The 27,250-nt window shown below is 41.0% G+C and overlaps 1 protein-coding gene across 2 annotated transcripts in view; it reads right to left on the bottom strand.

Annotated features, from left to right (window-relative positions):
• Positions 1-27,250, bottom strand: part of NKAIN4 (sodium/potassium transporting ATPase interacting 4) — a 58,765-nt gene that overhangs the window by 12,478 nt on the left and 19,037 nt on the right. For both annotated transcript variants that reach the window (XM_069751141.1, XM_069751140.1), the window contains exons 2-4: positions 15,428-15,565; positions 9,188-9,268; positions 7,092-7,289 (exon numbers count right to left, since the gene is read on the bottom strand). In XM_069751141.1, coding sequence (XP_069607242.1) covers positions 7,092-7,289; positions 9,188-9,268; positions 15,428-15,565 — 417 coding nt within the window. The remainder of the gene's footprint in view (positions 1-7,091; positions 7,290-9,187; positions 9,269-15,427; positions 15,566-27,250) is intronic.

The raw sequence follows: 27,250 nt of genomic DNA, 5'->3' as shown, positions 1-27,250 counted from the left end.
TAGTTATATTCTTGCACATAGAGGCAGTATTATAGTAGTTACATTCTTGTATATAGGAGGCAGTATTATAGTAGTTATATTCTTGTACATAGGAGCAGTATTATATTAGTTATATTCTTGTACATAGGGGCAGTATTATAGTAGTTATATTCCTATACATAAGGGCAGTATTATAGTAGTTATATTCTTGTACATAGGGGCAGTATTATAGTAGTTATATTCTTGTACATAGGGGCATTATTATAGTAGTTACATTCTTGTATATAGGAGGCAGTATTATAGTAGTTATATTCTTGTACATAGGGGCAGTATTATAGTAGTTATATTCTTGCACATAGAGGCAGTATTATAGTAGTTACATTCTTGTATATAGGAGGCAGTATTATAGTAGTTATATTCTTGTACATAGGGGCAGTATTATAGTAGTTATATTCTTGTACATAGGGGCATTATTATAGTAGTTACATTCTTGTACATAGGAGCAGTATTATAGTAGTTATATTCTTGTACATAGGGGCATTATTATAGTAGTTACATTCTTGTATATAGGAGGCAGTATTATAGTAGTTATATTCTTGTACATAGGAGCAGTATTATAGTAGTTATATTCCTATACATAAGGGCAGTATTATAGTAGTTATATTCTTGTACATAGGGGACAGTATTATAGTAGTTATATTCTTGCACATAGAGGCAGTATTATAGTAGTTACATTCTTGTATATAGGAGGCAGTATTATAGTAGTTATATTCTTGTACATAGGGGCAGTATTATAGTAGTTATATTCTTGTACATAGGGGCATTATTATAGTAGTTACATTCTTGTACATAGGAGCAGTATTATAGTAGTTATATTCTTGTACATAGGGGCATTATTATAGTAGTTACATTCTTGTATATAGGAGGCAGTGTTATAGTAGTTATATTCTTGTACATAGGAGCAGTATTATAGTAGTTATATTCCTATACATAAGGGCAGTATTATAGTAGTTATATTCTTGTACATAGGGGACAGTATTATAGTAGTTATATTCTTGTACATAGGGACAGTATTATAGTAGTTATATTCTTGTACATAGGGGCAGCATTATAGTAGTTATATTCCTATAAATAGGGGCAGTATTATAGTAGTTATATTCTTATACATCGGGGCAGTATTATAGTAGTTATATTCTTGTACATAGGGGCAGCATTATAGTAGTTATATTCTTATACATAGGGGGAGTATTATAGTAGTTATATTCTTGTACATAGGAGGCAGTATTATAGTAGTTATATTCTTATACATAGGGACAGTATTATAGTAGTTATATTCTTGTACATAGGGGCAGCATTATAGTAGTTATATTCTTATACATAGGGGCAGTATTATAGTAGTTATATTCTTGTACATAGGGGCAGCATTATAGTAGTTATATTCTTATACATAGGGGGAGTATTATAGTAGTTATATTCTTGTACATAGGAGGCAGTATTATAGTAGTTATATTCTTATACATAGGGACAGTATTATAGTAGTTATATTCTTGTACATAGGGGCAGCATTATAGTAGTTATATTCATATACATAGGAGCAGTATTATTGTAGTTATATTCTTATACATAGGGGGCAGTGTTATAGTAGTTATATTCTTGTACATAGGGGCAGTATTATAGTAGTTATATTCTTGCACATAGAGGCAGTATTATAGTAGTTACATTCTTGTATATAGGAGGCAGTATTATAGTAGTTATATTCTTGTACATAGGGGCAGTATTATAGTAGTTATATTCTTGTACATAGGGGCATTATTATAGTAGTTACATTCTTGTACATAGGAGCAGTATTATAGTAGTTATATTCTTGTACATAGGGGCATTATTATAGTAGTTACATTCTTGTATATAGGAGGCAGTATTATAGTAGTTATATTCTTGTACATAGGAGCAGTATTATAGTAGTTATATTCCTATACATAAGGGCAGTATTATAGTAGTTATATTCTTGTACATAGGGGACAGTATTATAGTAGTTATATTCTTGCACATAGAGGCAGTATTATAGTAGTTACATTCTTGTATATAGGAGGCAGTATTATAGTAGTTATATTCTTGTACATAGGGGCAGCATTATAGTAGTTATATTCTTGTACATAGGGGCATTATTATAGTAGTTACATTCTTGTACATAGGAGCAGTATTATAGTAGTTATATTCTTGTACATAGGGGCATTATTATAGTAGTTACATTCTTGTATATAGGAGGCAGTGTTATAGTAGTTATATTCTTGTACATAGGAGCAGTATTATAGTAGTTATATTCCTATACATAAGGGCAGTATTATAGTAGTTATATTCTTGTACATAGGGGACAGTATTATAGTAGTTATGTTCTTGCACATAGAGGCAGTATTATAGTAGTTACATTCTTGTATATAGGAGGCAGTATTATAGTAGTTATATTCTTGTACATAGAGGCAGTATTATAGTAGTTATATTCTTGTACATAGAGGCAGTATTATTGTAGTTATATTCTTATACATAGGGGTCAGTATTATTATTTATTTATATAGCACAATTCATTCCATGGTGCTGTACGTGAGAAAGGGGTTACATACAGGGTTATAGATATCGTTTACAGTAAACAGGTTTACAGTGACAGACTGGTACAGAGGGGAGAGGATCTTGTCCTTGCGGACTTACATTCTATGGTATTATAGTAGTTATTTTCTTGTACATAGGGAGCAGTATTATAGTAGTTATATTCTTGTACATAGGGACAGTATTATAGTAGTTATATTCTTGTACATAGGGGCAGCATTATAGTAGTTATATTCCTATAAATAGGGGCAGTATTATAGTAGTTATATTCTTATACATCGGGGCAGTATTATAGTAGTTATATTCTTGTACATAGGGGCAGCATTATAGTAGTTATATTCTTATACATAGGGGGAGTATTATAGTAGTTATATTCTTGTACATAGGAGGCAGTATTATAGTAGTTATATTCTTATACATAGGGACAGTATTATAGTAGTTATATTCTTGTACATAGGGGCAGCATTATAGTAGTTATATTCTTATACATAGGGGCAGTATTATAGTAGTTATATTCTTGTACATAGGGGCAGCATTATAGTAGTTATATTCTTATACATAGGGGGAGTATTATAGTAGTTATATTCTTGTACATAGGAGGCAGTATTATAGTAGTTATATTCTTATACATAGGGACAGTATTATAGTAGTTATATTCTTGTACATAGGGGCAGCATTATAGTAGTTATATTCATATACATAGGAGCAGTATTATTGTAGTTATATTCTTATACATAGGGGGCAGTGTTATAGTAGTTATATTCTTGTACATAGGGGCAGCATTATAGTAGTTATATTCTTATACATAGGGGCAGTATTATAGTAGTTATATTCTTGTACATAGGGGCAGCATTATAGTAGTTATATTCTTATACATAGGGGGAGTATTATAGTAGTTATATTCTTATACATAGGGGCAGTATTTTAGTAGTTACCGGTATATTCTTGTACATGAGGTCAGTATTATAGTACTTCTATTCTCGTACATGTTTGTTTTTACCATGTAACCCAGGAATGTTTACCAGTTCATTTAGATTAACTGAAATTGCCCTGTAATATATTTCCGTCTGTGCTGATGCCTGCAGATGAAATCCAATATTTTGTAATTAAAACAAGCTGGGAACGTGGCAGAAATATGCAGGGAAAGTGGCTCCAGCAGCAGGAATTCCTGACCCTGCACAGCTGGATTTGGGGATGACAGGGGATCGGCTGAGGAATGTTTCGGAGACAGGAGGTGTCAGGGAGGGGAGCTGGTAGGAGTCTTCACTCTTCAGCAGTGCACATATAGAAAGGTCACAAGCAGCGGGGGTTGTTTGCAGGGCAATGTACAGGGCAGGAGGCCTATTACACTAATAAATGAAGTTAAACAGGATGAGTCTGGATGCCCTTTATGCCAGTGTTAGCATGAGATAGAATCACTAGCCCTCATTCTTCTAGGCAGTCACTAGTTGTCTGTAGGCTTTCTAATAAAGGTCTGTTCATACTCATTGTACATGTTCAGACATACGGCTTATCCTCTTGTTATTGGGACATATGTTATGTGATTAAAGTGATACCTACTACAGGATGGGGGGTAACAATAACCCACCTTTCCCTAGAATGTACGAGGTCTGGGGTAGTTAGGATTCCCCGTCCTCAGTAACACAGTAAGATAAGTCTTGTGTCTCTATCCAGGGGCGGACATATCATTTGTGCACCCTGTGGGGCCGCACAGGGGCCAAAGAGGTAAAGGGGCTCATTTATACCTCTAAAGTAGGGGGGAGTTGTGCATTATTAGGAGCTATTGGGCTCCAGAGGGCCCATTTACTGTTCGTGCACAGGGGCCTCTCCTGTGTCCAGCACAGGGTTTATCTATTACCTATGGTCTGTATCAGTTACAGAAAGGGCCAAAAGTAATGAGGGTCCGAGGCACGTCCGGCTTCTTCCACATTCCACTTGCCAAGGATGCACAAGTGATGAAAAATGATGCACTGTATCACACACGCCATTTTCTGAGAAGTACCTATAGTTGTGTTCATCCTGAGCCGCCTGGTTCATTATTAATGCAAAGTATATACTACTGTATTGATAAGTTTCATTCATCTATGTGCTGATTATGTAGAGAAAAAAAAATATTTTGAAAATTCATGACAGCAAGCATTTTTTTTGCAGTACATAATGGGCAGCATGGTAGCTCAGTGGTTATTACTGTGTGGTGTCTCAGTGGTTAGCACAGTATGGTGGCTCAGTGGTTATCACTGTATGGCAGCTCAGTGGTTAGCACAGTATGGCGGCTCAGTGGTTATCACTGTATGGCAGCTCAGTGGTTAGCACTGTATGGCAGTTCAGTGGTTAGCACTGTATGGTGGCTCAGTGGTTAGCATTGTATGGCGGCTCAGTGGTTAGCACTGTATAGCAGTTCAGTGGTTAGCACTGTATGGTGGCTCAGTGGTTAGCATTGTATGGCGGCTCAGTGGTTAGCACTGTATGGCAGCTCAGAGGTTAGCACTGTATGGCGGCTCAGTGGTTAGCACTGTATGGCAGCTCAGTGGTTAGCACAGTATGGCTGCTCAGTGGTTAGCACAGTATGGCGGCTCAGTGGTTAGCACTGTATAGCAGCTCAGTGATTAGCACTGTATGGCAGCTCAGTGGTTAGCACAGTATGGCTGCTCAGTGGTTAGCACAGTATGGCTGCTCAGTGGTTAGCACTGTATGGTGGCTCAGTGGTTAGCACTGTATGGCGGCTCAGTGGTTAGCACTGTATGGTGGCTCAGTGGTTAGCACTGTATGGCAGCTCAGTGGTTAGCACTGTATGGCAGCTCAGTGGTTAGCACTGTATGGCGGCTCAGTGGTTAGCACTGTATGGTGGCTCAGTGGTTAGCACTGTATGACGGCTCAGTGGTTAGCACTGTATGGTGGCTCAGTGGTTAGCACTGTATGGCGGCTCAGTGGTTAGCACTGTATGGTGGCTCAGTGGTTAGCACTGTATGGCAGCTCAGTGGTTAGCACTGTATGGCAGCTCAGTGGTTAGCACTGTATGGCGGCTCAGTGGTTAGCACTGTATGGTGGCTCAGTGGTTAGCACTGTATGGCGGCTCAGTGGTTAGCACTATATGGCAGCTCAGTGGTTAGCACTGTATGGCGGCTCAGTGGTTAGCACTGTATGGCAGCTCAGTGGTTAGCTCAGTATGGCTACTCAGTGGTTAGCACTGTAGCCTTGCAGCGCTGGGGTCCTGGGTTCCAATCCCTCCAAGGACAGCATCTGCAAAGAGTTTGTATGTTCTCCCCGTGTTTGCGTGGGTTTCCTCCGGGTTCTCCGGTTTCCTCCCACATTCCAAAGACATACTGATAGGGAATCTAGACTGTGATCCCCGAGATGATGTCTGTAAAGTGATATGATGGCACTATATAAGCAAATGGTGATTTCAATGTTGCATGTTGCCGTTTTTACCAGTAAATATCTGTAGCGCCCGCATTGCTGCTGTTTTTGCAATCCAGTCTGCTATTGACAAAAGTGACATTTGGTGGGGTCCTCATCTGTTCCCATTCATTTTGCAGCGTGCCAGGCTGCCAGCTCTGGGCGGTGTCCTCAGCCGAGGTGCAGATTGGGAGGCATTCAAAACACAAAGGCAAAAGCGGGGGAGGGGAGGCAGCTACAGGGAGCGGGGTATTCTAGATTATTAGTCTGTGAATAATTCATCAGGGCGGCTGACGAGCATAGAACAAGGGATGGAAAGATGTGAAAGAAAATGCTTAATAACTACAAACAAAGAGGAGAAAAAATAAAATGTTCCCATGAACTACAAGGAGAAAGCATTTTCCAATTGCCATCCGATAATGATGGATTTTATTCAATCTGCTATTCTCCATATTTGGGGTATCATTGCAATATCGGTAGGGGAACTGGCGCCCCCGCCATGGTGCAGGGTTGTGATATTGTACTATCCACGTGTCGGGGTCAGGAGGATATTTGCTGACAACACTCAAAGGCAGCCATGAGACCAGACATATAAAAAAAAAAATAAATCTTTATTTTTATATAGCGCTAACATATTACGCAGCGCTTTACAGTTTGAACACATTATCATCGCTGTCCCCAATGGGGCTCACAATCTAAATTCCCTATCAGTATGTCTTTGGAATGTGGGAGGAAACCGGAGAACCCGGAGGAAACCCACGCAAACACGGAGAGAGAACATACAAACTCTTTGCAGATGTTGTCCTGGGTGGGATTAGAACCCATGACTCCAGCGCTGCAAGGCTGCAGTGCTAACCACTGCGCCACCGTGCTACCCCATGGTTGTCATCCACCTTACCACAGCTCCTGAATGGTCAATAAACATGCAGTTAACGTGGGACATCTCTTATTGGATCTGTCTCCAAAACTGGGCTGTTCAAAGCAGTTTCTTAGATTTATGAACCAGGAAGCTCGGGATGAACCCCATTATTGGTTCTGCTCTGAAGAGTGTTTGATCCTGAGCTGTAATGCTTGCAGGTACAAAACCTGTATGGGGAACATAAGATTAATCTTACCGTCAGCAGTATCTGTGTGGCACTGTGTAACACCTCAATGTACTGGTATTCTATGGCACATCCAACCACTGAGACGTAAGAGTGACTTTCCAATCCGGGCATGCCAGTAACGGGAGACTCTTTCCGCACACATCCTGGACCGTGCTCACTCCACCAAGACTGATGCTGAGACACGTGAAATGTGAGGAGGTCACTGTCCTGTAAGTGGTAAAAATATGGGAATGGTCAGATTATATCCAGTTATATTGGCCAAGGCAAAAGAATTGACCAGTGCCAGCCACAGTGCCCTCAATATCTGCCACACTACCAGTAGTCATCTACCGTGTCCTAGACACAGTGCCACCTGTCATCCAGTGTCACCAGTGCTTGTCATAGACCCTCTAGACATCCATCTCCCAATGACCAGTGCCAGCCACAGTGCCCTCAATATCTGCCACACTACCAGTAGTCATCTATTGTGTCCTAGACACAGTGCCACCTGTCATCTAGTGTCACCAGTGCTCGTCATAGTTCCTCTGGTCATCCCATCTCCCAATTATTATTATTATTATTTATTTATATAGCGCCATTAATTCCATGGTGCTGTACATGAGAAAGGGGTTACATATAGAGTTATAGATATCGTTTACAGTAAACAGGTTTACAGTGACAGACTGGTACAGAGGGGAGAGGACCCTGTCCTTGCGGACTCACATTCTATGGTCCCAATGATCAGTGCCAACCACAGTGCCCTCAGTGTCATAGTAATCCACTATGCCCTCACCCATAATGCCACCTTTCAGTCAACATCCCTAATGCTTGCCATAGTTACTGTAGTCATCCCATCCCCCATCATCCACAGTACCCTCAATAACTGCCACAGTTCCCAAGTTCCTGTAGTCACCCACTGTGCTCGTGGCCAGCCACAGTACCCTCAATATCTGCTAGTCATCCACTGTGCCCCCAGCCACAATGTCACCCATCACTCAGTGTCCATGGTGCTTGTCCGCTAGTTATCCCATCCATTATTGAAGAGTGCCAGTCAGTCACCCATTGTGCCCCCTTCACAATGCCATCCATCAACCACACTACTAACCACAGTTAATCTAGTCATCACGTCGATTCATTATTCACAGGACTTTCTATAACTGTCATAGTTCCTGTAGTCACCCAGTGTGCCCATGGTGAGTCATTGTACCCTCCATCATCTAAAGTGTGCCAAGTGCCAGCCGCAGTGTCCTGAATATTTGTCACAGTTCTCATAGACACCCATGGTGCCCACAACCAGCCACAGTGCTCTCCACCATCAACAGTGTTCTCAGGATTTGCCACTGTTCCTCTAGTCATCCACATTCCGCCATCATCCATATTGTATCCCCTCCCTTCATTATTCACTGGGCTCTCAATAACTGTCATAGTTCCCAAGTTCCTGTGGTCACCCACCGTGCCCATGGCCAATCATCGTACCCCCCGCCATCTAAAGTGTACCAAGTGTTAGTCAGAGTGTCCTAAATATCTGCCACAGTTCCCGTAGACACCCATGGTGCCCACAACCAGCCACAGTACCCTCCACCATCAACAGTGTCCTCAGGACTTGCCACAGTTCCTCTAGTCATCCAAATTATGCCATCATCTGCATAGTATCCCGTCCCTTGTAGCATTGGCATATCCACATTGATGGCATCATGAGCACCACTTGTAATAAATGGGCACAGATACAATTTTGAAAAGATCAACACCAACTAAAATTTCCCTCTCCTTTAGAAAATCTGTGGCATAGCAATGCAGATCCCCTAGAATCCCCCAAGTCTGGGCGCAGCGTGTGCGGGGAAGGCATGCCTAGGAACAGCTGGGCAAAAACTGGCATTCCAGGAGCAGCAGATGGAGGAAGCTTGGCACAAGGAGCGCGTGGCAGCGTGGATACATGAAAGTCACTATATCCTTCCTGATCAAGCCTGCAATGGTCGCTAAATGTTTCCTCATTCCAATGGGCACTTTTTTCTAGATTATTTATTATGTGGAGCCAGGGATTTTACACTACCAGCGCTACAGCTGGTGCCATTACCAGCCCTGGCTCTGTCATCTAGAAATACGTGGTGCACGGCTGTACGTCTCACCTTAGACAGATCTCCTACTTCCATGTAGAAGCAGATCAGAAAAACATTCCAGGTCACCCACACGGCTGCCCAGATGGCATACTGGCAGAGAGAGAGAATAGATTTAATGACATGGACAATTGGTATTTGCATATACAGACAAGAATCAGGCTTGTGTAAAAAGGGAAAAATACATAAAATGTATAGAAAATATATTACACAAATCCGTCTCATTATGCCTGATACAGAGAAAAGAAAAACACAAGTGAGTCAGAAACGCTGGATCTCCAGTTATGTTCCCGGAGCCACATTATGAGGGAAATGGAGCTAAGACATGTGACTGAGCTCCTTATAATCCTCTTTTATTACTGAATAGACGAAGGAAAATAAAGTTCTTATTCTGCTGACAGGAAAGCAGCTTTGCACGCGACATGAATGCAACGCTTGACAGTTATTAATATAAAGAGCAATCTGGGTCACAATTCAACAACAATGATGTATAACTAGTCTGGTTACAGATATTCACACTGTGATCGGAAGCAATAACGTGGTTACTACTAGTGAAAAATAATACAGCTCACCTAGCTATGGATTTCTAGTCATAATCTACTATAATAATGTCCTGTATGTACAAGAATATAACTACTATAATACTGCCTCCTATGTACAAGAATATAACTACTATAATACTGCCCCCTATGTACAAGAATATAACTACTATAATACTGCACCCATGTACAAGAATATAACTACTATAATACTGCTCCTATGTACAATAATATGACTATTATAATACATCCCCTATATACAAGAATATTACTATTATAATACTGCCCCCTACGTACAAGAATATAACTACTATAATACTGCTCCTATGTACAAGAATATACAGTGGGGCAAAAAAGTATTTAGTCAGTCAGCAATAGTGCAAGTTCCACCACGTAAAAAGATGATAGGCGTCTGTAATTTACATCATAGGTAGACCTCAACTATGGGAGACAAACTGAGAAAAAAAAATCCAGAAAATCACATTGTCTGTTTTTTTAACATTTTATTTGCATATTATGGTGGAAAATAAGTATTTGGTCAGAAACAAAATTTCATCTCAATACTTTGTAATATATCCTTTGTTGGCAATGACAGAGGTCAAACGTTTTCTGTAAGTCTTCACAAGGTTGCCACACACTGTTGTTGGTATGTTGGCCCATTCCTCCATGCAGATCTCCTCTAGAGCAGTGATGTTTTGGGCTTTTCGCTTGGCAACACGGACTTTCAACTCCCTCCAAAGGTTTTCTATAGGGTTGAGATCTGGAGACTGGCTAGGCCACTCCAGGACCTTGAAATGCTTCTTACGAAGCCACTCCTTCGTTGCCCTGGCGGTGTGCTTTGGATCATTGTCATGTTGAAAGACCCAGCCACGTTTCATCTTCAATGCCCTTGCTGATGGAAGGAGGTTTGCACTCAAAATCTCACGATACATGGCCCCATTCATTCTTTCATGTACCCGGATCAGTCGTCCTGGCCCCTTTGCAGAGAAACAGCCCCAAAGCATGATGTTTCCACCACCATGCTTTACAGTAGGTATGGTGTTTGATGGATGCAACTCCGTATTCTTTTTCCTCCAAACACGACAAGTTGTGTTTCTACCAAACAGTTCCAGTTTGGTTTCATCAGACCATAGGACATTCTCCCAAAACTCCTCTGGATCATCCAAATGCTCTCTAGCAAACTTCAGACGGGCCCGGACATGTACTGGCTTAAGCAGTGGGACGCGTCTGGCACTGCAGGATCTGAGTCCATGGTGGCGTAGTGTGTTACTTATGGTAGGCCTTGTTACATTGGTCCCAGCTCTCTGCAGTTCATTCACTAGGTCCCCCCGCGTGGTTCTGGGATTTTTGCTCACCGTTCTTGTGATCATTCTGACCCCACGGGGTGGGATTTTGCGTGGAGCCCCAGATCGAGGGAGATTATCAGTGGTCTTGTATGTCTTCCATTTTCTAATTATTGCTCCCACTGTTGATTTCTTCACTCCAAGCTGGTTGGCTATTGCAGATTCAGTCTTCCCAGCCTGGTGCAGGGCTACCATTTTGTTTCTGGTGTCCTTTGACAGCTCTTTGGTCTTCACCATAGTGGAGTTTGGAGTCAGACTGTTTGAGGGTGTGCACAGGTGTCTTTTTATACTGATAACAAGTTTAAACAGGTGCCATTACTACAGGTAATGAGTGGAGGAAAGAGGAGACTCTTAAAGAAGAAGTTACAGGTCTGTGAGAGACAGAAATCTTGATTGTTTGTTTCTGACCAAATACTTATTTTCCACCATAATATGCAAATAAAATGATAAAAAAAAACAGGCAATGTGATTTTCTGTTTTTTTTTTTCAGTTTGTCTCCCATAGTTGAGGTCTACCTATGATGTAAATTACAGACGCCTCTCATCTTTTTAAGTGGTGGAACTTGCACTATTGCTGACTGACTAAATACTTTTTTGCCCCACTGTAACTACTAGAATACTGCTCCTATGCACAAGAATATAACTACTATAATACTGCTCCTATGTACAAGAATATAACTACTATAATACTGCCCCCTATGTACAAGAATATAACTACTATAATACTGCCCCTATGTACAAGAATATAACTACTATAATACTGCCCCCTATGTACAAGAATAAAACTACTATAATACTGCCCCCTATGTACAAGAATATAACTACTATAATACTGCCCCTATGTACAAGAATATAACTACTATAATACTGCCCTCTATGTACAAGAATATAACTACTATAATACTGCCACCATGTACAAGAATATAACTACTATAATACTGCTCCTATGTACAATAATATGACTATTATAATACATCCCCTATGTACAAGAATATTACTATTATAATACTGCCCCCTACGTACAAGAATATAACTACTATAATACTGCTCCTATGTACAAGAATATAACTACTATAATACTGCTCCTATACACAAGAATATAACTACTATAATACTGCTCCTATGTACAAGAATATAACTACTATAATACTGCCCCCTATGTACAAGAATATGACTACTATAATACTGCCCCTATGTACAAGAATATAACTACTATAATACTGCCCCCTATGCACAAGAATATAACTACTATAATACTGCCCCCTATGTACAAGAATATAACTACTATAATACTGCCATCTATGTACAAGAATATACCTACTATAATATTGCTCCTATGTACAAGAATATAACTACTATAATGCTGCTCCCTATGTACAAGAATATAACTACTATAATACTGCCCCCTATGTACAAGAATATAACTACTATAATACTGCCACCATGTACAAGAATATAACTACTATAATACTGCTCCTATGTACAATAATATGACTATTATAATACATCCCCTATGTACAAGAATATTACTATTATAATACTGCCCCCTACGTACAAGAATATAACTACTATAATACTGCTCCTATGTACAAGAATATAACTACTATAATACTGCTCCTATGCACAAGAATATAACTACTATAATACTGCTCCTATGTACAAGAATATAACTACTATAATACTGCCCCCTATGTACAAGAATATGACTACTATAATACTGCCCCTATGTACAAGAATATAACTACTATAATACTGCCCCCTATGCACAAGAATATAACTACTATAATACTGCCCCCTATGTACAAGAATATAACTACTATAATACTGCCATCTATGTACAAGAATATACCTACTATAATATTGCTCCTATGTACAAGAATATAACTACTATAATACTGCTCCCTATGTACAAGAATATAGCTACTATAATACTGCTCCCTATGTACAAGACTATAACTACAAGAATACTGCTCCTATGTACAAGAATATAACTACTGTAATACTGCCCCTATATACAAGAATATAACTACTATAATACTGCCCACCATGTACAAGAATATAACTACTATAATACTATCCCTTATGTACAAGAATATAACTACCATAATACTGCCCCTATGTATAATATAACTACTGTAATACTGCCCCTTTATACAAGAATATAACTACTATAATACTGCACCCTATGTGCAAGACTATAACTACTAGAATACTGCTCCTATGTACAAGAATATAACTACTGTAATACTGCCCCTATGTACAAGTATATAATTACTATAATATTGCCCCTATGCACAAGAATATAACTACTGTAATACTGCCCCTATGTACAAAAATATAACTACGATAATACTGCCTCCTATGTACAAGAATATAACTACTATAACATAGCCCTCTATGGACAAGAATATAACTACTATAATACTGCTTCTATGTACAAGAATATAGCTACTATAATACTGCTCCCTATGTACAAGACTATAACTACTAGAATACTGCTCCTATGTACAAGAATATAACTACTATAACACTGCCCCTATATACAAGAATATAAGTACTATAATACTGCCCCCTAGGTCCAAGAATATAACTACTATAATACTTCTCCCATGTACAAGAATATAACTACTATAATACTGTCTGCTATGTGCAAGACTATAACTACTATAACACTGCCACTCTGTACAAGAATATAACTACTATAATACTGCCCCTATGTACAAGAATATAACTACTATAATACTTCCCCCATATACAAGAATATATCTACTATAATACTGCTGCTATGTACAAGAATATAACTACTATAATACTGCCCCTATGTACAAGAATATGACTACTACTAGATTGTGGCCCGATTCTAACGCATCGGGTATTCTAGAATATGCATGTCCCCGTAGTATATGGACAATGATGATTCCAGAATTCGCGGCAGACTGTGCCCGTCGCTGATTGGTCGAGGTCACCTTTATGACATCATCGTCGCCATGGCAACCATTATGACATCTACGTCGATACTGTGCCCATCGCTGATTGGTCGAGGCGAATTCACAGCAGACTGTGCCCATCGCTGATTGGTCGAGGCCACCTTTATGACATCATCGTCGCCATGGCAACCATTATGACATCTACGTCGATACTGTGCCCATCGCTGATTGGTCGAGGCGAATTCACAGCAGACTGTGCCCATCGCTGATTGGTCGAGGCCACCTTTATGACATCATCGTCGCCATGGCAACCATTATGACATCTACGTCGATACTGTGCCCATCGCTGATTGGTCGAGGCGAATTCGCGGCAGACTGTGCCCGTCGCTGATTGGTCGAGGCCACCTTTATGACATCATCGTCGCCATGGCACCCATTATGACATCTACGTCGATACTGTGCCCATCGCTGATTGGTCGAGGCAACCTTTATGACATCATCGTCGCCATGCTGTGTCCGTCGCTGAGACGCGGAATTTCCAGGACAGACAGACAGACGGAAAAACCCTTAGACAATTATATATATATAGATAATACTGCCCCTATGTGCAAGAATATAACTACTATAATACTGCTCCTATGTATAAGAATATAACTACTATAATACTGCCCCTATGTACAAGAATATATCTACTATAATACTGTCACTATGTACAAGAATATAACTACTATAATACTGCCCCCTATGTACAAGAATATAACTACTATAATACTGCCCCTATGTACAAGAATATATCTACTATAATACTGCCCCCTATGTACAAGAATATAACTACTATAATACTACCCCCTAAGTACAACAATATAACTGCTATCATTGTGCCCCAATGTACAAGAATATAATTTTTTTGACTGTGGCTGACTAAAAATGTTGAGATTGTAACAACTGTAAATTCTTGAACGTTTCTTGTATTAGGCTACTTTCACACAAGCGTCGGACTCGTTTGGCCTCCGTCACAATGCGTCGTTTTGCAGAAAAAAAACATCCTGCAAAGTTGTCTGCAGGATGCATTTTTTTCTCCATAAGCTTGTATTAGAGACGCATTGCGACGCATTGCCACACGTCGCAACCGTCGTGCGACGGTTGCGTTGTGTTGCGTCGGACCATCGGCACCAAAAAACGTTGCTTGTAACGCTTTTTGGTGCGTCGTGTCCGCCATTTCCGACCGCGCATGCGCGTCCGGAGCTCCGCCACCTCCTCCCCGCAACTCACAATGGGGCAGCAGATGCGTTGTAATAATGCATTCGCTACCACTGTTGTGCAGCGTTGAGACAGGATGTGTCAGTACGTCAGCCTGACGCACTGCGACGGGCCGATGCTAGTGTGAAAGTAGCCTTACAGGTAATGGCATAGTAATGAGTCTACCTTTAGGGTATGTACTTACAGCCACCACATAGCGAGGTCTGTACTGAAGAGTCCCAAACAGACCTAATATGATGACGACGATCTGCAGGAAGTTTGCCAAGATTGGAGCCCATTGATATCCGAGAAAGTCAAAGACCTGACGCTCTAATGCGACGATCTATAGAGAGAGAAACAGGACAAAAGAATAAAACACAATAAAATAAGATCAAGTCACTCAAGGGAAGAAAGTCTATCTATGTTAAGTTATAATAAGTCAATAGTAATAAAATATACATATATATATAATAGCCTTTTTTAACTAATAACTTGCAAAGAATGAAACAATATTTATGAAAAAAAACAACAAACACTACCTATGAAATATAACTGGAAAGCGATATACGAAAGCTACCTAAAATCTAAAAGAAAATAGTATAAAAATGCTAAAACAATTAAAAATATAAAAAAAATGAAAAAGATTAAAATGGAAATAATTAATTTAAAAAATTGAAAAAAAAAACCCTAGCTAAATACAATGTATCTATTTTGTTGGTCAGGTTTCCCAGAAGCAGATATTCCTGAATATCAGATTATCAGGATGTGACTCAGGGACGTCTCCTTGTGATTTTGGGGGATACAATGCGGTCTATAGAGGAGGGTGATGATGATGATGCGATGACCTCAGGAGGCTGCGGACATAAAGCGGCTTGCCTGCCTTTGTAGCTTGGGGGCGCATATTTTTCATTCTTCTCATTATCAGGTTTACCCTTGCTCAGCAGTGGCCGCAGTGTATGCCAATTACTCCCTGCATAGCGATGCCCTTGGGAGCCTGCCACCGGTTGTGTACCCCGCCAGTGAAGACCTCTCATTGCACATGATGGATGTCCGCGTCCATTTCCCTTGTAATGGATCCATCATCCTGTCTTGGTGCCCTTGTGCACTGATACAAGACAGATTCATCACCCTGGTACCGTCCTTAAAAAAAAAATGCCTCCAGCAATTTTGCAATAGAGGCGTCATGGCAAGTCCTGGCTGTGCCAATCTACCTGTAAGTGAGTGATACCACTGGGTAGGAAAGGATGCTGGGCACGTAACACTCCTACCTGCAGCCTAACCGGGATTGTTTTAATTAGTACCCCCCCACCCCCTGCTGAGGTTGCTATGGTAACATTTCCATGGGGGTCCAGCAATTTGTGATTCGCTTCCCAGTATCCATTTCATGAACCCAAAGGTCATGTGTGATAGATTTTGTAAGTCAATGTTGGGGTTAACCCCTTGCAGAGGGACAAATATTTGAAGCTTTGCATGAATGCAAAGTGGAGCAGAGGATGTCTTCATAGCTCGTTAGCTTTTACCCTGCAGTCATATTAGCAGAGAACCCATAATACTGTATGCCACTCGCATAGTGGGTAATTCATGGACAAATGAACAGTTGTGAAAAGGTCAAAAACTGACATCATCATACTGTAAGGAGAGATAAAAAAAAGATCAAATGCAGTCACCAGAATTTTTTTCCAACAGGTTTGTATTCCATGGGCAATAGGGGGCAGTATTATAGTAGTTATATTCTTGTACATAGGGACAGTATTATAGTAGTTATATTCTTGTACATAGGGGGCAGTATTATAGTAGTTATATTCTTGTACATAGGGGGCAGTATTATAGTAGTTATATTCTTGTACATAGGGGCAGTATTATAGTAGTTATATTCTTATACATAGAGGTAGTATTATAGTAGTTATATTCTTGTACATAGGGACAGTATTATAGTAGTTATATTCTTGTACATAGGGGCAGTATTATAGTAGTTATATTCTTGCAGATAGAGGGTCAGCATTATAGTAGTTATATTATTGTATATAGGAGCAGTATTATAGTAGTTATATTGTTGTACATAGGGGCAGTATTATAGTAGTTATATTCTTGTACATAGGGGGCAGTATTATAGTAGTTATATTTTTGTACATAGGGGTCAGCATTATAGTAGTTATATTCTTGTACATAGGAGCAGTATTATAGTAGTTATAGTCTTGTACATAGGAGCAGTATTATAGTAGTTATACTCTTGTACATAGGGGGCAGCATTATAGTAGTTATAGTCATGTACAGTATTATAGTTGTTATATTCTTGGACCTAGGGGGCAGTATTATAGTAGTTATATTCTTGTACATAGGGACAGTATTATAGTTATTATCTTGTACATAGAAGCAGTATTATAGTAGTTATATTCTTGGACCTAAGGGCCAGTATTAGAGTAGTTATATTCTTGTACATGGGGCAGTATTATAGTAGCTATATTGTTGCATATAGGGGCAGTATTATAGTAGTTATACTCTTGTACATAGAGGCAGTATTATAGTAGTTATATTCTTGTACACAGGAAGCAGTATTATAGTAGTTATATTTTCATATATATAGGGACAGTATTATAGTAGTTATGATCTTGCATGCAGGGGGAAATATAAAAGTCATATTTTGCTATACAGAAGGCAACATTGTAGTAGGCATACAGGTCCTTCTCAAAAAATTAGCATATAGTGTTAAATTTCATTATTTACCATAATGTAATGATTACAATTAAACTTTCATATATTATAGATTCATTATCCACCAACTGAAATTTGTCAGGTCTTTTATAGTTTTAATACTGATGATTTTGGCATACAACTCCTGATAACCCAAAAAACCTGTCTCAATAAATTAGCATATCAAGAAAAGGTTCTCTAAACGACCTATTACCCTAATCTTCTGAATCAACTAATTAACTCTAAACACATGGAAAAGATACCTGAGGCTTTTATAAACTCCCTGCCTGGTTCATTACTCAAAACCCCCATCATGGGTAAGACTAGCGACCTGACAGATGTCAAGAAGGCCATCATTGACACCCTCAAGCAAGAGGGTAAGACCCAGAAAGGAATTTCTCAACAAATAGGCTGTTCCCAGAGTGCTGTATCAAGGCACCTCAATGGTAAGTCTGTTGGAAGGAAACAATGTGGCAGAAAACGCTGTACAACGAGAAGAGGAGACCGGACCCTGAGGAAGATTGTGGAGAAGGACCGATTCCAGACCTTGGGGAACCTGAGGAAGCAGTGGACTGAGTCTGGTGTGGAAACATCCAGAGCCACCGTGCACAGGCGTGTGCAGGAAATGGGCTACAGGTGCCGCATTCCCCAGGTAAAGCCACTTTTGAACCATAAACAGCGGCAGAGGCGCCTGACCTGGGCTACAGAGAAGCAGCACTGGACTGTTGCTAAGTGGTCCCAAGTACTTTTTTCTGATGAAAGCAAATTTTGCATGTCATTCGGAAATCAAGGTGCCAGAGTCTGGAGGAAGACTGGGGAGAAGGAAATGCCAAAATGCCTGAAGTCCAGTGTCAAGTACCCACAGTCAGTGATGGTGTGGGGTGCCATGTCAGCTGCTGGTGTTGGTCCACTGTGTTTCATCAAGGGCAGGGTCAATGCAGCTAGCTATCAGGAGATTTTGGAGCACTTCATGCTTCCATCGGCTGAAATGCTTTATGGAGATGAAGATTTCATTTTTCAGCACGACCTGGCACCTGCTCACAGTGCCAAAACCACTGGTAAATGGTTTACTGACCATGGTATTACTGTGCTCAATTGGCCTGCCAACTCTCCTGACCTGAACCCCATAGAGAATCTGTGGGATATTGTGAAGAGAAAGTTGAGAGACGCAAGACCCAACACTCTGGATGAGCTTAAGGCCGCTATTGAAGCATCCTGGGCCTCCATAACATCTCAGCAGTGTCACAGGCTGATTGCCTCCATGCCACGCCGCATTGAAGCAGTCATTTCTGCCAAAGGATTCCCGACCGAGTATTGAGTGCATAACTGAACATTATTATTTGTTGGTGTTTTTGTTTGTTATTAAAAAACACTTTTATTTGATTGGATGGGTGAAATATGCTAATTTATTGAGACAGGTTTTTTGGGTTATCAGGAGTTGTATGCCAAAATAATCAGTATTAAAACAATAAAAGACCTGACAAATTTCAGTTGGTGGATAATGAATCTATAATATATGAAAGTTTAATTGTAATCATTACATTATGGTAAATAATGAAATTTAACACTATATGCTAATTTTTTTAGAAGGACCTGTATATTGTACATAGGATGCAGGATTATAGTTATTTTCCTGTATAGAGGAGACGGTATTATAATAATAATATTCTTGTACACAAGGGAAGCAGGGTAGAAGCAGTAGTATAGTACAGTATAATCTTGTACATAGAAAGCAGTATTATGGTAGTCATACTCTGATATATAGGGGCAGGAATGGCAGATAATGAGTTCAATCTAGGCTACTGCTCAAGGAACCAAATTTGAAGAGGCTAATATCCAGATTGTCCTCCACATAATCTTAAAGAGAATCTGTCAGTAAGATCAACCTTCCTAAACTGTCTATATGGGCATGCAGGTCATAGGAAGCTGAATAAAGGTGATACCTTGATATCTGTGGTCTGATGTTTTATGCCAGAGAAATCCACATTTTTTACTTATGTAAATGACCTCTTCCGGGCTCTAGGGCAGATGATTCCTTGAGGATAACTCCGCCATCAAATATTATTTTAACCCCTTACAGACATCGGGTGTACATTTACGCCAATGTCGGGGTTCCTCCCTTTGATGTGGGCTCCGATGATGAGACCACATCTTTTCGGGGACATGTCAGCTGTTTTGAACAGCTGACATGTGCCCGCAATAGCCGCGGGTGGAATCGAGATCCACCTGTGGCTATTAACCAGTTAGTTGCCGCTGTCAAACTCTAACAGCGGCATTTAAATCAAGCTTCCGACCATTTAAATCAAGCTTCCGACCATCGGGCTGGATATACACACACCGGTGACCCCCCGTGATTGCAGGTCACCAGTGTGTTGGCATGACAACCTGAGGTCTCCTGTTCCTCTATGGTTGTCAGTGATGGCTTGCTTTGAGCGCCACTCAGTGGTCGGCGCTCATAGCAAGTGAGCAATTCTGCTATATAGAGGCGATCTGAGCATCGCTGCTCCTATGTAGCAAAGCCGATCGGGTTATGGCATCTTCTAGTCTCCTATGGAGATTATTGAAGCATGCCAAACGTAAAAAAAAATGTTTTTAAAAATATAAAAAATATATGAACGCTCAAATCACCCCCCCTTCGCCCGATTCAAAATAAAACAATAAAAAAATCAAACACACACATATTTGGTATCGCCTTGTTCAGAATCGCCCAATCTATCAATAAAAAAAGGATTAACCTGATCGCTAAACGGCGTTGCAAGAAAAAAAAGTCAAAATGCCAAAATTACCTTTTTTTGGTTGTCGCAACAGTGCATTAAAATGTAATAACGGGCGATCAAAACATCGTATCTGCACCAAAATGGTTTTATTAAAAACGTCAGGTCGGCATGTAAAAAATATGCCCTCTCCAAACCCGAGATCATGAAAAATTGAAGACGCTATGGGTATTGGAAAATGGCACAATTTTTTATTTTTTTAACAAAGTTTGGAATTTTTTTTCACCACCTAGATAAGAAAGAATCTAGACATATTTGGTGTCTATGAACTGACCTGGAGAATCATAAAGGCAGGTGAGTTTTAGCATTTAGCGAACCTGGTAAAAAAAAAGCCAAATAAAAAAACAAGTGTAGATTGCACTTTTTTTGCAATTTCACCGCACTTGGAATTTTTTCCCGTTTTCTAGTACACGGTACACGACATGGTAAAACCAATGGTGTCGTTCTAAATTACAACTCGTCCCGCTAAAAACAAGCCCTCACATGGCCATATTGATGGAAAAATGAAAAAAGGTATGCCTCTGGGAAGAAGGGGAGCGAAAAACGAAAACGTAAAACCGCAAAAAGCCCCGGGGGTTAAGGGATTAAATAAAAGTAGGCACGTTCCCATTGTGACACAAGTAACTAACACAGAAAAGGAGATTTGTCTTCTTGCAAACACATTTTTTGCTTCTCTCTCAGCTAGGCGGTATTGCACCAATATTGCAGCCATGTCTGCCTGTGAGATGGAAGCTGAGAGGAACCTGCAGATGTGTCGGGTATAATCACACACAGCTCTGCAGTGACACCAGGAGAGCAAAGAGCGGCCATTACGTCACATCACACTGGTAGCGGCCCTTCATGTAAAATAACCTCCGGAGGCAGAGTTATCTCCAGGCACCATCCGCCTCGGAGCCTGGAAGAGTAAGTGATAAAAGATGGATTTATTAGCAACAACACATCTGATATGACACACACATGTAGGACCGTTTTCAGCAGCCTATAAACTGTATGCCCATAGTAATAGCTTACATAGGTCAAATGTGGTGACAGATTCCCTTTAAGTGCAGCCAGATGAGGCATGGAGCCCGGGGTAAACCAAGGAAGGAAAAAGGCTGAGGAACGGTCAGATTGTAAGTTTAAAGTAAAGGGCCCAAGAAATTATAATAAAAGTAGTCTTTATTGAAAAGCGTAAGAGGGCAAGTGCTGGCATAGAGGTGCACACATCCAATAAAAATACACAACAAACAGCAAAAAATAGCAAAAGATGAGTATAAGGGGATTAGGATCAATCATATAAAAAAATACAGAGATTTAAGTTTGTAAAAGTGCAACCGTGCTATTAACAACCATAAAAAAGCATGAGCAGTATTCATGTTTACAGTACTTGGTGTCAATGTAAGTCTGATAAGGGGGGCATATACATATAGAGATAAGGCCAGTTTCACATTAGCGTTTACCTGATCTGCGGTGGGCTGCGGACTTCCTCCGTGAAGCCCCGCCCTCGGCCGCACCTCCGCCACTAGCAGCCTGTAGCATTTTTTTTTCCCGCATCGTCAAAACGACGCATGCGGCAGCATCCGCATACAGCTGCACGACCTGCGTACCTAATGTTAAAGATAGGTACGCAGGCCGCATGCGGGCCGCATGCAGAAGTAGGCGGAGGTGCGGCCGACGGTGGGGCTTCACGGAGGACGTCCACGGCCCGCCGCAGATCAGGTAAACGCTAGTGTGAAACTGGCCTAAGAGTGGTAAGTAAATAGATCACCATCCCAGATAGGATATTTATTTGATATATGCAATATACAGTGGGGCAAAAAAGTATTTAGTCAGTCAGCAATAGTGCAAGTTCCACCACTTAAAAAGATGAGAGGCGTCTGTAATTTACATCATAGGTAGACCTCAACTATGGGAGACAAACTGAGAAAAAAAAATCCAGAAAATCACATTGTCTGTTTTTTTTAACAATTTATTTGCATATTATGGTGGAAAATAAGTATTTGGTCAGAAACAAACAATCAAGATTTCTGGCTCTCACAGACCTGTAACTTCTTCTTTAAGAGTCTCCTCTTTCCTCCACTCATTACCTGTAGTAATGGCACCTGTTTAAATTTGTTATCAGTATAAAAAGACACCTGTGCACACCCTCAAACAGTCTGACTCCAAACTCCACTATGGTGAAGACCAAAGAGCTGTCAAAGGACACCAGAAACAAAATTGTAGCCCTGCACCAGGCTGGGAAGACTGAATCTGCAATAGCCAACCAGCTTGGAGTGAAGAAATCAACAGTGGGAGCAATAATTAGAAAATGGAAGACATACAAGACCACTGATAATCTCCCTCGATCTGGGGCTCCACGCAAAATCCCACCCCGTGGGGTCAGAATGATCACAAGAACGGTGAGCAAAAATCCCAGAACCACGCGGGGGGACCTAGTGAATGAACTGAAGAGAGCTGGGACCAATGTAACAAGGCCTACCATAAGTAACACACTACGCCACCATGGACTCAGATCCTGCAGTGCCAGACGTGTCCCACTGCTTAAGCCAGTACATGTCCGGGCCCGTCTGAAGTTTGCTAGAGAGCATTTGGATGATCCAGAGGAGTTTTGGGAGAATGTCCTATGGTCTGATGAAACCAAACTGGAACTGTTTGGTAGAAACACAACTTGTCGTGTTTGGAGGGAAAAGAATACTGAGTTGCATCCATCAAACACCATACCTACTGTAAAGCATGGTGGTGGAAACATCATGCTTTGGGGCTGTTTCTCTGCAAAGGGGCCAGGACGACTGATCCGGGTACATGAAAGAATGAATGGGGCCATGTATCGTGAGATTTTGAGTGCAAACCTCCTTCCATCAGCAAGGGCATTGAAGATGAAACGTGGCTGGGTCTTTCAACATGACAATGATCCAAAGCACACCGCCAGGGCAATGAAAGAGTGGCTTCGTAAGAAGCATTTCAAGGTCCTGGAGTGGCCTAGCCAGTCTCCAGATCTCAACCCTATAGAAAATCTTTGGAGGGAGTTGAAAGTCCGTGTTGCCAAGCGAAAAGCCAAAAACATCACTGCTCTAGAGGAGATCTGCATGGAGGAATGGGCCAACATACCAACAACAGTGTGTGGCAACCTTGTGAAGACTTACAGAAAACGTTTGACCTCTGTCATTGCCAACAAAGGATATATTACAAAGTATTGAGATGAAATTTTGTTTCTGACCAAATACTTATTTTCCACCATAATATGCAAATAAAATGTTAAAAAAACAGACAATGTGATTTTCTGGATTTTTTTTTCTCAGTTTGTCTTTCATAGTTGAGGTCTACCTATGATGTAAATTACAGACGCCTCTCATCTTTTTAAGTGGTGGAACTTGCACTATTGCTGACTGACTAAATACTTTTTTGCCCCACTGTATGTATATATATATATATATATGTATATATATATATATATATATATATACACTAGATGGTGGCCCGATTCTAATGCATCGGGCATTCTAGAATATGCATGTCCACGTAGTATATTGCCCAGTCACGTAGTATATTGCCCAGCCACGTAGTATATTGCCCAGTCACATAGTATATTGCCCAGTCATGTAGTATATTGCCCAGTCATGTAGTATATTGCCCAGCCACGTAGTATATTGCCCAGTCACGTAGTATATTACCCAGCCACGTAGTATATTGCCCAGTGACGTAGTATACAGCACAGAGCCACGTAGTATACAGCACAGAGTCACGTAGTATATTGTCCAGTCACGTAGTATATAATACTGCCCACACAGTATATAACAGTGGCCACGTAATATCTAGCACAGCCCACGGAGTATATCACACAGCCCACATAGTATCTAACGCAGCCCACGTAGTATACAGCACAGAGCCACGCGGTATCTAACACAGCCCACGTAGTATACAGCAGTGTGGGCACCATATCCCTGTTAAAAAAATAATTAAAATAAAAAAATAGTTATATACTCATCCCTGGGATCCACCGAAGCTCCGGCAATAGGTGGGCGGCAGCCGCCATCTTCCGTTCCCAGGATGCATTGCGAAATTACCCAGATGACTTAGCGGTCTCGTGAGACCGCTAAGTCTTCTGGGTAATTTTGCAATGCATCGCTGGGAACGGAAGATGGCGGCAGGCACAAGCGGCTCAGCGGACTACGGAGGGTGAGTATAGCAGGTTTTTGTTTTTCTATTATTTTTAACATTACATTTTTTTTACTATTGATGCCGCATAGGCAGCATCAATAGTAAAAAGTTGAGGATACACAGGGTTAATAGCGGTGGTAACGGAGTGCGTTACCCACTGCATAACGCGGTCCATTACTGCCAGCATTAACCCTGTGTGAGCGGTGACCGGAGGGGAGTATGCGGGCGCCGGGCACTGACTGCGGGGAGTAAGGAGCGGCCATTTTCTTCCGGACTGTGCCCGTCGCTGATTGGTCGTGGCTGTTTTGCCGCGACCAATCAGCGACTTAGATTTCCATGACAGACAGAGGCCGCGACCAATGAATATCCGTGACAGACAGACGGAAGTGACCCGTAGACAATTATATAGTAGATATATATACCCACTCATAGTATTGATGATTAGGTAGTAATTAGTGTTGAGCGATACCTTCCAATATCAGGAAATATCGGGATCGGATTGGATCGGCCGATATCCCAAAAGTATCGGATATCGCCGATACCGATACCGGAAACCAATGCAAGTCAATGGGACACAGATATCGGAATGAAAATATACCCTTTTCTTTCCTTGCACATCCAGTTCCGGAGGGGGGAAGAGTGTGGGCGGTGCGTGGGCAGAGACTGCGTGTCTGTGTGGGACCGTGGGGGGTCTGTGCGGTCCTGCTGGGGGTCTGTGCGGGCCTGGTGGGAGTCTGTACGGGCCTCTTGGGGGTCTGTGCGGCCTGCCGGGGGTCTGTACGGGCCTCTTGGGGGTCTGTACGGGCCTCTCGGGGGTCTGTGCGGCCTGCCAGGGGTCTGTGCGGCCTGCCGGGGGTCTGTGCGGCCTGCCGGGGGTCTGTGCGGGGCTCTCGGGGTCTGTGCAGCCTGCCGGCGGTCTGTGCGGGCCTCTCAGGGGTCTGTGCGGGCCTCTTGGGGGTCTTTGTGTTTGTGTGCAAGCATCGTCCGATGGGACTACAAGTCCCAACGGGCTATACCTGCTACAATAGCAGTGATTGACACATTAGCCAATGATGGGACAGTAGTAGTCCCATCATCCGGCTAATGTATTGAATGTAAAAAAACAAACAAAACACAAACATACATACTACATACAACACACTACATACATACTACATAGTGTACATACTACATACATACTACATACTATATACATACATACAACATACATACAACATACATACAACATACTACATGCATACTACATACATACTATATACTACACACATACTACAACATACTATATACTACATACATACTACATACATACTACATACAAACTACATACATACAACATACTATATACTACATACATACTACATACCGTATTTTTCCGACTATTAGACGCACTTTTTCCCCAAAAAAATTGTGAGGAAAATGAGGGGTGCGTCTTATAGTTGGAATGTAGGCTTACCGGCATTGTGGCGGCGACAGAGGTGAGGGGATGATGTGGTGCGGTGACCGGTATGGCGTGAGCAGGGTCCCGTCCACATTTGAGGTGAATCCGTGGCCTGGTATTGAAGGAGAGCAGCAGAGCTGGGTGAGTTACGGTTTTCCCGGTGGCGGCGGCCATCTTCCTGAGGCCGCGTGTGCGCAGATTGAGTTTTCTGCTTCCTGGGGCTTCAGGAAAATGGCCACGGGAGGCCGCGCGTGCGCAGATGGAGATCGCGGCGGCCATTTTCCTGAAGCCGAGAGATCTTTTTTTCTGCAATTTTCACCCCAAATTTGGGGTGCGTCTTATGGTACGGTGCGTCTTATAGTCCGAAAAATACGGTACATACTACATACATACTACATACAAATTACATACAACATACATACAACATACTATATACATACATCATACAACATACATACTACATACATACATACATACAACATACTACATACAAATTACATACATACAACATACATACTACATACATACAACATACTACATACAACATACATACAACAAACATACATACAACATACTACATAAATACTACATACATACAACATACTACATACATACATACAACATACTACATACATACTACATATATACTACATACATACTACATACATACAACATACATACATACAACATACTACATACATACTGCATACAACATACATACATACTACATACATACTACATACAGTACATTCATACATTACATACAATACATACATACAGACATACAGTACATATAACATAGAGTACATACTCACCATCACTTGTCACTTTGTTCACCGAAGCCAGTGTCATCTGTAAAAAATATTAAAATAACAAACAACCAATATACTCCCTGATCCACAGAAATCCACGAGTGTCCCACGACTATCTCACGTGGAGAGCGGCAGCATCAGCTGATGTGACCGCTCTCTAGGGGCTCCAGGAATAC

The sequence above is a fragment of the Ranitomeya imitator genome, chromosome 2 (assembly GCF_032444005.1).
Source record: "Ranitomeya imitator isolate aRanImi1 chromosome 2, aRanImi1.pri, whole genome shotgun sequence".
In the NCBI taxonomy this organism is placed as follows: domain Eukaryota; kingdom Metazoa; phylum Chordata; class Amphibia; order Anura; family Dendrobatidae; genus Ranitomeya; species Ranitomeya imitator.
The sequence above is the reverse complement of the archived record's forward strand: the minus strand, read 5'-3'. Positions and strand labels throughout refer to the sequence as shown.